General features: G+C 40.2%; 1 protein-coding gene across 1 annotated transcript in view; it reads left to right on the plus strand.

Annotated features, from left to right (window-relative positions):
- The window catches only part of LOC104539942 (cytosolic phospholipase A2 epsilon-like), a 17739-nt gene extending 8560 nt beyond the window's left edge, over nucleotides 1-9179 (plus strand). The window contains exons 8-17 of the mRNA XM_010183621.1: nucleotides 890-1025; nucleotides 2491-2627; nucleotides 3162-3384; nucleotides 4049-4163; nucleotides 4831-4968; nucleotides 5475-5582; nucleotides 6045-6236; nucleotides 6720-6886; nucleotides 7679-7859; nucleotides 8941-9179. Coding sequence (XP_010181923.1) covers nucleotides 890-1025; nucleotides 2491-2627; nucleotides 3162-3384; nucleotides 4049-4163; nucleotides 4831-4968; nucleotides 5475-5582; nucleotides 6045-6236; nucleotides 6720-6886; nucleotides 7679-7859; nucleotides 8941-9179 — 1636 coding nt within the window. The remainder of the gene's footprint in view (nucleotides 1-889; nucleotides 1026-2490; nucleotides 2628-3161; nucleotides 3385-4048; nucleotides 4164-4830; nucleotides 4969-5474; nucleotides 5583-6044; nucleotides 6237-6719; nucleotides 6887-7678; nucleotides 7860-8940) is intronic.
- The last annotated feature ends 8323 nt before the right edge of the window (nucleotides 9180-17502 follow it).

Consider the following 17502-nt stretch of genomic DNA (forward strand, 5'->3'; position numbering starts at 1 on the left):
GGTAGAGAAGTTGTTCCTTATGTTTAAGTTGAACCTCCTGTGTTCCAGTTTGTGACCATTGCCCCTTGTCCTGTCAGTGGGCACAACCAAGTAGAGTCTGGTCCCATCTTCCTGACACCCACCCTTTAGATGTTGATAGGCATTAATGAGAGTGCCCCTCAATCTCCTCCAGGCTGAACAGGCCCAGCTCAATAAGCCTTTATTTATTTATATGGCGGATGCTCCAGTCCCCTCATCATCTTAGTGACAGATCAGAAGTTTTTACTGGGTATTAATTAGGAGTCACAGAAGGGGCAAAATAACATTTTGACTGAAAAAAAATCCTGAAACAGTAGCTCTGTGAAAACAGAAGTTATGGAATTAATGACGCACATGATGCTCACAATCATGTTCAGATGTGAAGGGATACACTAAGACTTTGCAGCACAAGTTCTTAGTAAAGATAAACCTAACATGGTATTAGGGTCGCTTTACCTGAAGCACAATAAGTTTAATTAATTGCTTAGGCCTCTTCTGCCTTTCAGTAAACACATACATAGCAAGAGAATATGAAGAGGTGTCCGAATTTCAGACTTCTATATGAAACAGATTGAATTCAGCTATGTTCCTTGTTTTTTTCATCAGCAGGGAATTTGATTTATTTAACTTTCTCATAATTGCATAAAATATTTCAGGACATAATTCTGGTCTAAAATCTCCACAGGAAGGCAGAAGTAGAGGGCCTGTGATATCTGTCTACCTGCTTTCATTTGCATAGGGGAATTTTCATGTGCATGGAAGTATTCTTTCTTTATACTGGTTTGCTCTTGCTGTTTTTGCTTGATGTCTCAAGCAGTAGCTCTAAAAATGGCTTACAGGTAATGTGTCTTGTTCTGATCTTCTGCTGTAGTTGCAAGAATTTAGACTTGCGGTTGGGGTTTGATCTATGTGCAGAAGAACAGGATTTCCTAAGTAAAAGGAAGAAGGTGGTTGCTGCTGCTCTGAAAAATATTCTTCATCTAGATGAAGACCTGCAGGAGGATGAGGTATGTGGGACAACGTCTTGGGAACTTAGTGTTCTGTCTTAATTTGAACAAAGTGGGTGTGAAGTACTTACATGACACTCCCCATGTAGCTCTTCCATATCTTCTACACTAAAATGTGTAGGCCGGATTGTCACTTGCACCAAAGAACACATCAAAAACCTTTTGGCACAGAGGATGAAAGAACTGTCAGGAGGTCACTTATAGCTCCTTTATTCTCTGCCAACCTCCATCCTCACTGAGGTACACCCAAAGTACGTATTTGTTGAGATGAACATATGTATAAACAAGCATGATGAAATTTGGTTGTTTGGTCTAAGGCCATTTCTCCTCAGTTTGGCATCTCTTCCCTTCTCTGCTGCTACACAAGGCTCAGAGAGGGAGGCTGTAACTCTCCCTTAGCACACTGGTGCAGCAGCATCTGTCTTGAATGTTTTTTTCCAAAGTATTACCTCTTGCTTTCTTCTCTCCTGGGGATCCCTCGGCTCAGAGGTAGCTGCTCTGTTCCTGCAGAAGAGTCATTTGTTATGGGGCTGTGGTGCTGGGAACAAGGGTCAGGGAGACACCTTCTGCGCCTCGGGGAATGTGCCTGTGTGGGATTTCCTCCACTGCTCTGTTCAGTTCCCAGCACACCCATCCCTTGATGCTGTGTGCAGGACAGATTCTGTCAACCAAGTCAAAGTGCTCATAAACTTAAATAGAATGGGACTTCTTATTAAATGAGAGTAGAGGGTTATTGAGTCACATTAATTATAAAAAACAAAACAAAACAATAACCCTTCCCAAAGTAGATGACAAAATATAATGAAGACAACAGTAAAGGTACTGGTAAGATTTGTTCCTAAAACTGAATTAATATGTAGTCTCATTTTTAGTTAAGGTCTACCTATGAGGCAAAGGGAGGGTGGCTAACAGAACTACTGCATCTCTGAGGAAAGTAAGACCAAACAGCATATAGCAGTGATGTCAGGCTAGGGGGAGGTAATCTGAGTAACAAAGATTATGTTAAAATAAATCTGTAAAGCTTGGTGTCATCTGCCTGGAGAATAATCAAAGTATATAAACTTAGAGGAAGAAAAGGTTATGCAGGCAGCTTTTGCTCTGCTTCTCTGATCTCAGTTTTACTCAGGATTTTAAAATGTGTTTTGAGTGAAAGATGTGAGGACAAATTAAAAAAAAAATCCAGAAAAGACTCTTCACAAATCTGAAAATGGACTATGCCATACAAGAGCCATGCTTACAGCTTCTGACTCGCCAAAGAATCACAGATCAGGAAGATGCTTTCAGTGCACACCAAGTCCCACCAAAGTTTACACAACTCGGACACACAACTAAGTGCTGCCGTGAAGGTGGTGAATTGAATCCAAACCTACCTGAATCAGGGTGTTCCTGTTACTTCTTATGTATGCCCATCACGTACCTATTTCATCTGGTAATGAACAAGCCTGTGCCTTTGTGTGTTGAGCAGGTGCCAGTGGTGGCAGTCATGACCACAGCTGGAGGAGTGCGGTCCATGACGGCTATGTTTGGTAGTCTTCTGGCTCTCCAGAACTTAGGTGTTTTGGACTGCGTCTCATACATCAGCGGTTTATCTGCCACAACATGGTAAGGAGACTTGGGCTTGTGCTTGCTGTTTGTGTTAGCAGAGTGATAACCTGGTGAAGATGTTGCCTTGCTGATGAATTTTGCTCAGCATGACACTGGGACTTGGCTTCCTTCTGATGCTCGCTCATTTCATGGGACTACTCAGTGCTGTAGCCCTTATTTCTTCTAGCTACAAGAAACAAATTGAGTGGGAACTACTGTGTTTCTGTATTTGCACTGAAGTGTTTACAGAAACTAAAGAGCACGAGCAAGGATGGTTTACCTGTATCTCCTTGCAGTTCAGTGTCAGTGACAAACCCACCTCCAGCTGTTCTGTGGCTTGGAGATGTGCCTTTCTAGGATGTTTTTGAATGCATCCCTGCAGCAAAAATATCATCGTAAACTCTAAATTCTGCCTGAGCTTTTAACTGTTCTTCCAAGGTAAAAGTTGGAGGGTGAAAGCCTCATGTAACCTGAAACAAAATGCTTGTATGGTATAAGCCCATGAATTATCATGTACCCAGTGAACCACCACAGTATGTTTCTTTTTACTAGGGCCATGGCAAAGATATATGAAGATGCAAATTGGTCACAGAAGGATCTCAGAGGACCAATTTGTGATATCAGGCAACATGTGACCAAGAGCAAGCTACACTGTTTCTCGTTGGATCATATGAAATACTATGAAAAGGAGCTTTGTAAAAGAAAGCGAGACGGGCACAAGCTGTCCTATACAGATTTATGGGGACTCTTCATTGATTGTATGATACATCATCAGGTATTATATATCCAACCCTTACTTCAGAGGATTGATAACTTTTCATGTCTAAAGTTCTGGATTCAGCTATAGGAAAGGCTCTCAAAACTTCTGAGGACTCCTTCTTTGGCATTTTTAAAGAAAAATAACACAGTAAGCCTAACATGTAAGCATCTAGGGAAGTATCTGAGTACATAAAAAAATCAAAGTATTAATGAAATTGATTTTCCACCTGTAATTTCAGATCAAATGAGCATTCTAGAAACATGCAGAGGAGAGATGGCTCTGACGGAGCTAAGTTCAGGTGTATCAATATAGAACCATATCAGCTGACAAAGCTGTACTGAATGAAACTGGTCCAGGTTGACTTTTATCTGCAGCACCTACAAGGTAGCTGAATATCTGTATCTTTCCTGAAAGCAAGTTGTATCCTAGTAACTGTGTGGACACGTTTCTCACACTTTCGCTCTGTCCTTTGTGCCAAAATTCCCAGAAGCATCAGTGATAATGCTTTGGTGAATGTTGATGACAGAAAACACATTTGTGTAGTCAAACAGCTGAAGTTCACAGAACAAAAATATGCTGAGGTGTAGGAGACATTTAACTGACAGTCCATGCTTAGATGCTATATTAAGTCCATGCATCATGTTCATCTTTTACAATGGCTTCTGCTCTTGATAAACAGGAAAGTACTCACAAACTCTCTGATCAACAACTGGCAGTAAACCAGGGGCAGAATCCACTGCCTGTATACCTGTCCCTCAATGTCAGGGATGGCTTTAGCACTCTGGATTTTAAAGGTAATGATTATTACATGTGCTTATATTAATCTAAGAAGTTTCCTTTTAGTGCTGGGTGAAGGGAAATAGAGGGACCTGAGGAGGGGCAGCAGTCTGTACCCTGATCAGTGATCACAGCGATCAGTGATGCTGATCACTAACTATTTCCACACAGTTTTTTGGCCCAAATGAAGCAGGAGGTCCTGCAACTGAACCTGGTCATCTGCTTCTAGACACAATTTGCAGTCCCAGTGTATTCAGTCAAAGTTTGGGTGGGTTTTGGTCAGAGTTCTTTAGCTTCACAGGGGAGTGATTATCAGAGTCTACGAATGAATGATAGCTGGTGACATTGCTGACTCATAAGAACTAGAAATTCCACATCTTATGCAGGGCCTTAGGAATCGGTGGACTTTCAGCCCCAGTTTTTGCATCCTAGTACAGAAATGAACCCAAACTCGAAGCAGAATGAATTTTCAGTGTTAGTGGAGAAGGTGGATTTAGCTTTTGCATTCACCAATCTAACACACAATGTACTGAAGAGCATTTGTTTGATTCAAAACATGATGGTTTGAACTGTCACCAATATGCTGAAGCTACAGGCCTTGTTCTTCCAGCTTTTGATTCTCTAAGCTGCTATTTTTACATGTGTTCAAGTGGCTGCAATAAATCCTTGATGCCTTATTTGCAGAGTGGGTGGAGTTCACACCTTATGAGGTGGGTTTCCCAAAATATGGGGCCTATGTTCGTTCAGAGGATTTTGGTAGTGAGTTCTTCATGGGCCACCTGATGAAGAAGATCCCAGAGTCCCACATCTGCTTCTTGGAAGGTGATTTACTATCTCTGAAAAACATGACCTTTATAACAGCATATTTGGCTACACAGAGTTGGCATCTAATAACTACTAGTCTGCAACTAGCAAAATTAGTAAACTAGATAATGTATCTGATGCAATTTATATCTTAAATGAACAAGCCAAGAGTGACAAAAGAGAAAGCAAATTCTTGAGACAAATGCAATTAATTTGTTGAACTTCTTATGTTAGGCCAAACTGGAACATACACATTGGAACTGATCTTTTGAAGTACTTTAAATCACAATCTGACTTTTATAAGCAGCCAAGTTTCTAAAACGGCCTAGTCATCAGCCAGAGATTATGTGGAACAGTATGACATTTGATATTCATACTAAAAGTTAATAATATTTTGTAACTAAAACAGTGCTAATTTAAACAACCGCAGGGACTGAATCCAAGTAGGTTGCCTTAGCTGTGCTCTAGAATTTCAAAGTAGTATTAAGTATGCTTTTTCTTTGTTTGTTTTTAAAACTTTCAAGGCACGTGGAGTAATATATTTTCCCATAGTTTTATGGATGCTGTCTACCTCTCGGGTCATTCAGAGGACTTCTGGCACAGATGGACCCAAGGCACTAAGCATGACATTGGTTAGTTATTTTGATTACTTTTCACTTTCATCGGCATTGCCTTCACACCTCTCTGAAATGTGAAACCCAACGTTCTTTAAAGGGCTTGGCTTTGTGTCCTGTTTCTGGGTTAGGGGACACCAAGCCCTTGGGAATGAAATGAAAACAGGAGACACAGTTGTGCTGGAAAACAGGAAAAACCATTGTGCTGCTCGCTGTGCAACATCCCTGGCCGGTTTTGTTAGTCATGAGATGATTACCATGAGTCCTTTGGGGAGGGAGAGGCCAGACAGGGAACAACAAGGTGATGCTGTGACACTGAAAACCCACTTTTGCCCAGAACATTTGGCATGTCAGTGCATGCACTCCACCACAGATAGGGCCGTGGTGGTCTGACTGCCCGGCCCCTCCTTCTTTATTTTTATTAGTATCAGAGAAACACTCTAAATGCAGACATAAACCTTCTTCTCATTCTTCCTACAGAGGAACGGCCTGCTCTGCCCATGAAGCCTCATGAACAGCCAACTTGCTTATCCACTCCCCAAGGTTTCCTTTCTAATACTCTTCGAGAAATGATAACTAAGCGGCCAGTGGTTTCAACGTACAATAACTTTCTCAAGGGTTTGCAGCTCCATAACAAATATCTAGAGAATGAGAGCTTCTGCATGTGGAAAGGTAATAGTAAATTGTATTAAATGCATCTCTGAAGGTGATTTGAGTGGTCATAAAGACAAATTTTGATTAATATTGTTTGGTTAATATGTCTGTGGAATTGGTATTGCTGAGCTGCAGATGATTTACTGCTGGCCTTGCTTCTGTCTTGGAGAAGCCATAGTGGGCTTGCTTGAATTCTGTGCTTCCTAGGAAAAGCTTCAAAAGAACGACTTACAGTTTTGACTGACACTAAATAGCCACAGATTTACACCAGTTGAAAAAGCAGCTTAACATGTCACTTTGGATGAAGCGGTCTCAGAACTGCTCCCTCTTACTGAACTCAGATTTGAGCCATAGATGCTAAAACAACTGTGGGCTTTGTGTCAAAGACTAATATAAGTGTAGATGGTCTTTTCTTTCTTTCCATGTTATGTTGATTTGGAAAACAAAAACTTGACTTGCACCTACAGTAATTAATCGATAATGTAACTTTTTGACTTTCAGACACAGTGCTTGATACTTCTCCCAATGAACTGAACAAAATGGGTGACTACCTCAAGCTGATAGACACAGCTTTCTTCATCAACACCAGCTGCCCACCCATTCTGAGGCCAGAGAGGAAAGTGGATGTCATTTTGCATTTAAATTACAGCGGAGGACCACAGACTCTGGTGACACTTTTTTTTTAACAGAAAATGTTCTAGTTTTCATTAAGTTAAATAATTGTATCAGTGATACTATTCAACACTGTGACCATAATGTCATTGTCTTTACTGGGGCTATTTTCAGTAGCTTTCTGGGACACACACATTGACACAGACACACAGAGAAGATCACAAGTTCTACGTATTTGTGGAGATTTGTCATTGTGGTACCAAGTTCCTAAATAGTTCGTTATAAAAGTTTTACAATGTAATTAGTTAATACATAATTTTGCTATTTTTGAACGAAAATTTAGAGTTTTTCTTTTATGTTTGACCCTTGGTATTTGCATAAGTTTCTGTCAAGTTTTTGATTTGCTGCGTTTGAAGAAACATTAAGGAGTGTATATAATTGAAATCAATGTAATGTATTTGTTGGAGGACATGAAGACATTTATTGTCAGATGCACTGAATGCAAACATTCAAGAACCTGTGATCTGAGATACCATGTGTAATCAAAATTTCCTGATCCAAATCCTCTATTGTGCCCACTAAATCTCAAAAATGACCTGAATTTCATATCAATGACAGAAAAGAGTAATCTTGCTTTAAAAATGTACAGTGTTAGCATATCAACCACATTTCTTTTGCCCAGGGTATATTAAAATCAAGAGGGTATGCTTGTTAGCATAAGGCATAGTTAGCCTTATTGTAAACATAAATCAATCACAGATTGCCTAGTACAGTAAGAGATAAGTTATTGGGCTTGGTAGCCTTATATCAATCTCTCTGTGTTTCAACTGTGCTCTGTGTTGAAGCAGCCACTGGACCAGTTCTCAGAGTACTGTTTGGCGCAGGGGATCCCATTGCCCAGCACTGAGCTGAGCCAGGAGGAACGGGAACACCTGAAAGAGTGCTATGTGTTTGAGGACAGCTTAGAAGCACCAGTCTTGGTCTTTTTCCCACTGGAGTGTGATACCTTCCAAAAATACAAGGCACCAAGTAAGTTAACAGCATTAATCAATCATTTTTTATGAAAACATAATGAAGAAAGGATTTGCCAGGATAACAAGCTGCTTTGATAATCTGTCACTTTTTAAAAGTTGCCAGGTTATTTACTCTAGTTCACAGAATCACAGAGTGTTAGGAGTTGGAAGGGACCTCAAAAGGACACCTAGTCCAACCCCCCTGCCAGAGCAGGATCACCAGAGCAGGTCACACAGGAACGCGTCCAGGCGGGTTTTGAACGTCTCGGGGTCCTCCTTCCTACCCTTTTTAAAAATGGGCATAATGTTTCCCTTCTTCCAGTCACTAGGGACTTCATCTGACTGCCATGGCTTTTCAAATATCATGGAGAGCGGCTTGGTGACTACACCAGCCAATTCCTTCATGACTCTGTGATGCATCTCATGAGGTCCCATGGACTTGTGTATGTTCAGGATCTTCAGATGGTCATGACTCTTGTCTTCTCTTACAGTGGGAGGGAATTTCTCTCCCTGGTCTCCGTCTTGTGGGCCATAAACTCGAGAGCTGTGAGAATGAGTGTCAGTGAAAACTGAGGCAAAAAAGTTGTTGAGAACCTCAGCCTTCTCGTCGTCTGTTATTACTAGTTCCTCACTGTTGCTCATCAGGGAGAGTACACTTTCTTTAAACCTTCCTTTCCTGGTTCACATAACTGTAGAAGCCCTTCTTGTAGAACGGCTAGCTTTCTGGTGTCCTTTTCCGTGAGTTGGTAGATTAGGAACTGTTGGCTCAGTACCCGATGGAAAAGTTAAAAATACAAAATTCAAAATCTGCAAAAATGAAATGTTCTTATGGAAAACCTTCATTTAGAGAGGAAAATATTTTGCATGGAAAAATTGTTCTGTCCATTGATTCTGGATCAGCTGTGACTGTAGTCAAGCCATGATGTATTGGATTTTGTTAGGGCTGCATATGTAGTATCTATAGTGTAAATCCTGAATCATTTTACTGAGGGAACTTAGTTTCTTGTGGCTGTAACTGTGTATTTAGCATTGCCAGGCTGGAATTTTCCACCTCAGTAATATTGCTGTGTTGAACTTTGCTATGTTTTGTACTTCAGATGTGGAGCGCAGCCCCTCAGAGATGGAGCAGGGGAGAGTGAATGTGTCCAAATGTGATGGCCCCTATAGCACTGGTCTGCTTACATATACTGAAGAGAACTTCGACAAGTTGGTGAACCTGTGCAACTACAACATCCTGAATAATAAACATTCAATTCTCCAGGCTTTGCGAACTGCGGTGGAACGAAGAAAGCAATTTAAAAACTGCTCATCGCCTCAGCCGTCTAAACTTTCTTGAAGTATATTTTGACATACCTCATCAGCAGGAGAAATAGAATGTTTTGGCAATGGATTTATAAATATTCAGGGAACGTGAATCCATACAGAATGAACATACATGTCAGCTTGTTAAAAAAATATATATGTTTTACTCAGTACTATGTGTCAAGACTTATGCTGGTTCTGGCACTAAAGTCATCAACAAATCATGATTACTTAAAAAAATTCTCTCCACTGTTTTAAGGATTGGAAAAGCAATTGTAGAATTAGGATCCTATTTGCATATACAGATATAGAAGAATGAGATTTTAACCTCACAAATGTTTGCCCCAGATTTGGATGCAAATCTAAGTCGTATATGATTTATGAACCAGAGACCAAAGCAAAGATCAAGCAAAGTCTTGCCTTTGATTGCAGATCTCTGCTTGTGACAGTAAGAACTCAACCTGATACCAAAAATGTTTGCACCTGGAAAAAGAAGGCTGATAATTGCGGAACAGAACTGCACATAACATCTTCTGCTTTCTCAGTATCCATCTGTTAGGATAACCTTCAGTTAATTTACCTGCTTGGCTGTCGTTGCACTGAGTCTGCATTTTTGATAGATACCTCATGGTGATCAATATATAATAGGTTGATTTTTTTTTCTGTCAACTCTCTGATAAAAATCATCTGGCTCCACCCATTTTCGGTGGACTCTCTGAACTACCGCCTACCAAGTAGATCTTGATGCTGCGGATAGAAGTTAAGGTTCTGAATCCTTCACTTAATGGGTTTGATAAACAGTTTAACAGCCTAGCCTTTGGCCATAAACATATCTTCATTTATTAATCTGTTGCAAGCTCACAGATGTTCATGATGACAACAAAACTTGTGATACCAACTCCTTTGACTTCTGCAACATGGTCATTGTGCAACACTGTGCAACAGATGGTCACTGTGTAGCTGCTGTTACGCTTCTATTCCCAGTGCCATTCTAAACAGTGTTAATCAGATTTTCATACTTGTTTAAGATACATTTGGTTTGTCATTCTTAGATCTTATTTTCTCTTGTATGCATCAATAGATATACAGTGTAATAGCTACCATTCAAATACCAAGTACACATGCATAATCTTATTAGAAATAAAAGTCTTATACATGCAATAATTGAATTATTTTATTAAGTTCTATGGACTTAGCTAAGCTAGTGAGTTGATCTGTGAAAAAATGCTTCTTGCTTCTGATACCAAGAAAACAAATATTGAGGGAACAGAGGCATTCACGGGCTTTGCTAATGACCTTTGAGGAAGGATAAAAGAAAAGCTGCCACTTTAACAGTGGATCATGAAAAACGGAAGGAAACTCTGCTCACTAGAACGCAGAGGACTGGGATGCTGAGAGGTTAACAAGTCCAAATACTGACACCTGCAAATACCAAGGTATTATTCAGCAACGGAGTGCAGAACTTGGCCAGCACTATCTATCTGTCTATCTATACATCTAATCTATCTATCTACACATCTAATCTATATATCTATATCTATCTTCATTAGGGGTTTTTTTGCTGCCTTTTGAAGTCATCTCATTCATTACACTGGTGTGAGTATAAAAAAAACCAGAAAGTGCATCCTTCTGTATGCTGACAGTGTGTCCATATTACCCTGGAAGTGTGGCGCCTTGTGCCTCCCTCTCATGCGCCATGCTCAGAAGGTAATGGTTTCTGTCATCCAGTCTTCCAGATGTGTTTATTAAGCAGGAGATAACATTGTACTTTGTAACCTTTGAGACTATTTTTTTTCTGTGCATCAGTTCAATTAACAGGAGATGATGCTAGCAGGTATCTCCTGTCAAGCTTTGTTGCAATATGAATCAAGCCAATAAAGACTCCCTTCAAAAGAGAAAAGTGTTGGCAGTAACCTTCGCATTTCCTTTACATGGATCTAAGGTGGTCAAATACAACAACTCTTTTATTTCTCAGTCACTGATAAATCCTTCTTTTTCAGCTCTGCCCTCTTAACCAGAAAGCCAGTTTTTCACCTTCTTTTCTTGCCCTTGGTTAAGATAATTGGATGTTATGTCTCACCGGTAAGACAGCAACAGTTTTCCGTGAGGAAAAAAGAAAAGGAGAGTATGTCACTTTGACAGTTCAATTGTGTTCATAAGTTCGTTTTTAAACAATAATGAAATGGGTTTTAAAAAATTTGATTAATTTTTCTTTGCTAAGTATCTTTCAAGTATTTTAAAGATTTTAAGAATAAGACACAACAGAGGCAGTGCACTTTGTGCCTGGCGTATTCCACCAACTGGTTTTTGTAGTTGCAACACTTGGCACTGGGCCTTGAGCTTTACTCATCCAAGGTGTGGTGATGTGTGTTTTTTGGCAGTAGATCCAGAAAACTAGGACAGCTTAGAATGAGCTGAGGAAAGGGTGTCCATTTTAAGAAATCCAGGCCTGTTGAGCAAGCCGCTGAAAAATCTTACGTTGCCCAAATTGTCTAGCTTAGCAGCTCAATATTTTGACTTGAAGGAAAGTCAGACAAATGCTGGTGTTGGAGTTGGGACCTGGCTCCAACTATCCAGCATTGCACGTGAGGCTAACACCTTCCCTGGCCTTGCCAAGCTCAGTGGTCTTACCTTGATGGCTTCTGAATTTTCTCTGCGATGGACTCATTCGGTTTCTTGTCTGGGAAAGGGAAGGCTTCTTCTCCTGTCCTACTAAAAGTGGATCCTGTTGTTTGCATTGCAGCGATACCTCAGAATCCTGCCTATGAGGTGATGGTAAAAGGAGAGGGGAAGAGATCTTCCTTCAAGTGGCTTGCCAGCTATTAATAAAAAATAATAAATGAGAGCAGAAGGTCAATATTATGACCTGATGCTATTTCTTAGGAAAGGAGCTGAGGCCCAGTGACGTATCAGCTGGATTTTTCAAAGTGATTCAGCATTAGTGTAATTGTTCTATTTAAGATCCAGATAGGTCAACAACTTTTTTTTAAAATTTGAGAACATCTGTTTGTGGCCTGTCACACAAGCTCTGCTAAATGTAATGGCATGATCGTGTAAGCAATTAGCGGTGAATCTTTATAGTCTCTCTATTAGGACGCAAACGTCTCTGAGGCTGAGTGTAGTAGATGAAGTTACCCCCTTAATTAGCTGATGACATCAGGTGGCTTCCTGATTTTCTGCAGATTGGTTCAGATTCAAATTGGCTGTACATTTCCCTGTAAAGGTCCTGGGTTATACGTCTTGCCAAGTTTATGTCAGAGGAATTACTGGCTAATTAGCTGACATGGGCTGGTGCTGGTGTTTGTCATGTCTGTGGTCTGACAGGGTTAGGGAATTAAAAAAGCTGCTTGAACAGTTTCTGAAGTGTTGAATGGACTTGGAAAGGTCAGACGACCTTGGGCTGCTCCTGCAAGGGTAAAGGCAGATGCTGCTGGATGCTCAGATCTATAGAGCACAGGGAGAAGCAGACATAAAAGTTGTGAGCTACTGCTTTTGGAAACAAGGATTGGATTTGAAATTATGTTGCAACAAAACTGAAGGCAGGATTGCACATATTGGGTACAGCTGGGACAATACTTTACTGATGATTTTTGAATGGCAAAACTACTTCTGATGAGTGAGTAGGAGGAGCAAGATCTTTATCTCTCCAAAACATATCAAAGGCATGTGGAGTCATTTATAATCAAGTTTCTTAATAGTCTTTTGAAAGCAGAAGTCCTCCTTCATGTGTGTCATAATCGAAATAGTAATTTAAGTAAAAATATAATCCGCCCTACATTCAGCTAATGTGATAGTTTTGTCTCCAATGACTGATTTTGCACCTTTCATTCTCAGGAGTTTAAATTCAGAGTCAGACTGAGGGTGTCTCCTGCATACAGATGTATTACATGAAAATGTTTGGCCTGTCGCCTTTAGAAGATAGGAAACATTTTGTGGATTTCTTTCAGCAGGTTGTTTTGATTAAAGAAAGAAAGAAAAAGCCATACCTTGCTAAAAGACCTAAACATTTTGGCTTTGAAAAAAGTGAAACTTGTAATGGTTTTTTATTTTGCAGAGTTTTTAATGCAAAATAATTTTTTTTAGAAATGATGTCTTATAGGTGTAGTGTAAATTGAAGAAAAAAACTTAAAATCTTCTCCATTGAACAAATAATCACTAATATTTTAAAATTTATTTGTCTCAAAGACTATATCCTTTGCAAAATCCTCTACTCAGCCAGTGCCTCCCCCAGATCATATTTTCACACATTTGGTGCAGCTCTCCGCTCTCTTCTGTTAAGATACACCCGTGATTCTGGGTGTTTTCAACTCAGATTTTAGTTCATGACACTGTAAATTGTAGTGATCCTGACAGCTGATTTCCTTTTAGCCAAAAGTGGCCTTCATATCTCTCCTTTATGGTTGGACATCTCTGCAGACTTGTATGCACGGTAGCGTACAGGTCCTATGTTTCTTACCTGATGGGAGAGGAAACTGTGGGCACTGAAGGGATGATTTCTGTTGCCCTCACCTGCTCTGTCACTGTGGGCACACCCTTTTCCAAGAATCTGAGAATGCTTTCTCAGGAAGTCATTTTTTGCATCTTATGTGATTTTTATTTTTGATCTTATGCGATACAAAAGATCAAGGGTACAGGATGTTAAATATGTTGTATGTAAAAACATGAAAATAAAATGCCAACATGTTAACGCGGAAGTTAGTTGGTGGGTTTTCTTGTTGTTGGTGGGTTTGTGGGTTGGTTTTGTTGTTGTTTGTTTGTTTAATACCAGGAAGTTGCTTTAAATTAGTGGCAAGCCAAGAAGTATCTAACCAAAGCTGAATATTTTAGAGATGGAAATCTGATGCCATAGGGAAGGAATTGACACTTTATCATCTACAGTAAATCTTCTTGAGTGCAGAGATTATTATGCTTAGGTCCCTTGTGTAACTGGAATTTGACTTGGACTGCTTGCTGTCTTGTTTGGTTGGCAGGATGAGGTCTGTTTTGGTGTTGTATCTTTTTTTTTTTTTAATTAAAAGGAAAACAAAAAAGACTGAAAAGCTAGAGCCAGGGAAAATCCCCAGCTATGGATCTGACACTGTATTTGTTTATTTGCTAATTTGCTTTGTTAATTCTGAGTATTTCTTTTCAAATGTGGCATCTGGCTGTCATTTTGTGACACCTTTAGCATGTTTTTGGATCATAGAATAACAGAATGGTAAGGGTTGAAAGAGATCGCTGGAGATCATCCAGTTCAATCTTCCTGCCAAAACAGGTTCACCTATAACAGGTTGCAGAGGAACACGTTCAGGCGGGTTTTGAATGTCTCCAGAGAAGGAGACTCCACAACCTCTCCGGGCAGCCTGGTCCAGTGCTCTGCCACCCTCACAGTAAAGTTTTTCCTGGTGTTAAGATGAAGCTTCCTGTGTCCCAGTTTGTGCCCCTTGCCACTTGTCCTGTAGCAGGGCACCACTGAGAGTCTGGCCCTGTCCTCCTGACACCCTTCCTTTTGATATTTATAAGCACTGATAAGATCCCCTCTCAGACATCTCAGGCTTTCCTTTTTGTAGCCCTTCGCAGAACTTTCTCCAGTAGTTCCCTGTCTTTCTTGAACCAGGGAGTCCAGAACTGGACACAACAGTTACTTACCCTTCTTGTCGCATTTGAGGTGTTTAAATGATGACCAATTCCTATTGTCATCCCAAAGGTGATACAAGGATACTTTTCTCTTGCAATAATAAGAAATATCCCATTAGTCATATATTTCTGTAGTTCTGGATTATCCGAAGGTGACTAAGCAGTGTATAAGGTAAATGTGGGCTACTGGATGCAGCTGTTATTGCTACCTGCAACCTACTGCACTTAGATATAAATTATCTGAATATCATGTTGAGGAAACTAGTGCTTGCAATAGGGTAGTTTAGATGAATTTTGACTGCCTCAGATCAGCAAGACATTTATATTTACTCCACTTTACCTTAATTAAGACACAGATACAAAATCACATGCATGTAGGCGTGTACTACAAACTAGATGGAGAGCAGAGGAAAATTATATCTTCCTTTTAACTTTCCTTGTTATTACTCAGAGCTTTAAAAAGGCTGCTCTGTGTTCCCTCATCAGTAATACAGTCTCTCTAGTCCTTAAAAAGCAAAGAGTCTAAGTAAGCAGAATGGATATGAAGAACACTACTGCAAATATGACTGCTCAAAGAGCCAATATATGGCTTTTTAGACTTTGGATAACTTCATCCACGAATTTACTTACTGCATGCTTGATGGTTGTCTTTGAAATGGTCCCTGAACTGTGGAAGAATGAAGGAAAAAAATGGAAAAAACCCAGCATGACAGTTAAACTTTGAAGTAGTAATCTCTTTGAAATCATAATCATAAGGATGCATTTCTACCTGTAAAACACCAATGGGACAAATTACAAAATCACGCTTTATTTTCAAGCAGATTGTGTAGTCCTTAGACACCAATGAATAAGCCATCAGCAGTTCATATTGTCTCACTGATGACAAGAACTTACTATTATGGGTGTTACGAGCACTCAGTTTAATCATGAACTTACTGTGTGAATGAGAAACTGTTGAGATCATAGTTCTTGACTTGCACAAAGCTTTTACAGCTGCTACATTCCAAAGCCACCCTGTGTGGCTTGGGCAAGCAGCAGCTAAGTGAAGACATCAGCTACAAAACTTGGTGATGGTCATGAGCACGAGAGGAAGAATTATTTAGGGATGTTTTGAGTATGGCATGAGGATGTTATTTTGAGAAAGGGAAACATAGTCTGAACATCAGGAAACCATTCAGTGAGCAAGATGCACTCTGGAATAGTGTTCTAAATGTGAAGTGGTATCTTATTTAGTGGTGTGGGTGAGAGAAGATGGGATGTCAGAGTCTTGTATTGGCTATGAAGCAGCTGAGATTGCATAAATGCATCTATCTATCTATCTATCTATCTGCTGATAGAACTCAGAGAATTTGAGCTGGATAACCCACTTCCTTTCATCTGATAGAGAATGTTCTACAGACATTTTTAATGAAAGCAGATTCTCAGTTTAAATTATAATACTCCATTTTTTTTCCCAGGAAAGCATTCTTCTTTCAAAAGCTGGAAAGTCTAGTTTTGCAAGAGCACAAGTAGATGATTCTCAGCTGTGACTGCTCCACCTGAACTTGTTCATATGCATTTAACATAGATATAAAGACACAAGTTGAGGGAGGTATTTTGTCTTTGAAGTAGAGATACTCATATACATTGGAAATATCTTTTGATCTTTCTTTCAGGAAGCATTTCAGATGCTGCAAGTTTAGATTTATGAGCCGTTTTGCTTTGATTCTATATCCACTGAGAAGGATGTACAAAGTGTGACTATGGAGCAAGGAGCAGGTTGTTAAATGTTTTAGATAGAAACCGCCAGGTAGTACCTATGCATATTTTGCATGAGACCTTCTGAACAGTCATCATATGTGAATAACACAGATATCGACATAGATGGCAGCAACTTGTGTGTAAAAAGAGGACTGTACTCTAGCAAAGTTCCTTGGACAACACCTCCTCTCTTCCTCTGAGCAGAATTGCTTTGATACTGGCCTTGGTGGCACAGGGGAGTGCATTTAGGTGGTGTCCACTGCAGTTTGCAAGGTTGCTTTCTTTACCTGCATGAAATGAATTATTCCTCAATATGAATGGAATTGATTTAAAAGTAAGTGTAAGATACCGAACCTATCCCTAACACACTCCCCATGTCCTACTTGAATCTCATGATGCAAGAGTGAGTGCTACCCACCTCCTGTCATCAAGCAGAGTCAGGAAAGATTGTGGCAAAGCCAGAGTCTGGTCTTGCACAGTCCAAAATCTACCAGCCTGCACAGATATACTGATTTAGGGCTACTATAACCACTGCTCTTACAGGCAGTGAGTCACTGCAGACTAGGGTAATGAGGAGGCAGGGAGCATTTCATTTCATGTCCCTATGTTTCCTGCATGGTGGCTGCTGGGCCTGCTGTGAGAGCGAGCACACACAAGATCCCTTTAAATTAAGCTCTGGGGATGGGTGAACTGTTGCGCTCCTTTGGCCCACGCAGGAGAGCACAACCCTCTCTCTTGCCTCACCCTTCCACCCTCAAGTTTCATCTACTGCTTATAGCTCCTCCCTTCCCTCTTACTGCATTTCAATATCAAACTGCAAACTTTCTGGAGACAGATTCTTCTTTTTTTCTAGATATATGCTAAATATCCAGGCAAAGAATACTGAGTGCATGGTGAGGTGACTGAGTGTAGCATAGAGATGTCCAAAATAGCTTTAGAGGTGCATGAGTCCTTCAGTTGCTTAGTTGTGGCAGTGCAATGGGGCCACTTACCCTGCTGAA

This window comes from Mesitornis unicolor, unplaced genomic scaffold, assembly GCF_000695765.1.
Source record: "Mesitornis unicolor isolate BGI_N332 unplaced genomic scaffold, ASM69576v1 scaffold5984, whole genome shotgun sequence".
NCBI classification, from domain to species: Eukaryota; Metazoa; Chordata; class Aves; order Mesitornithiformes; family Mesitornithidae; genus Mesitornis; species Mesitornis unicolor.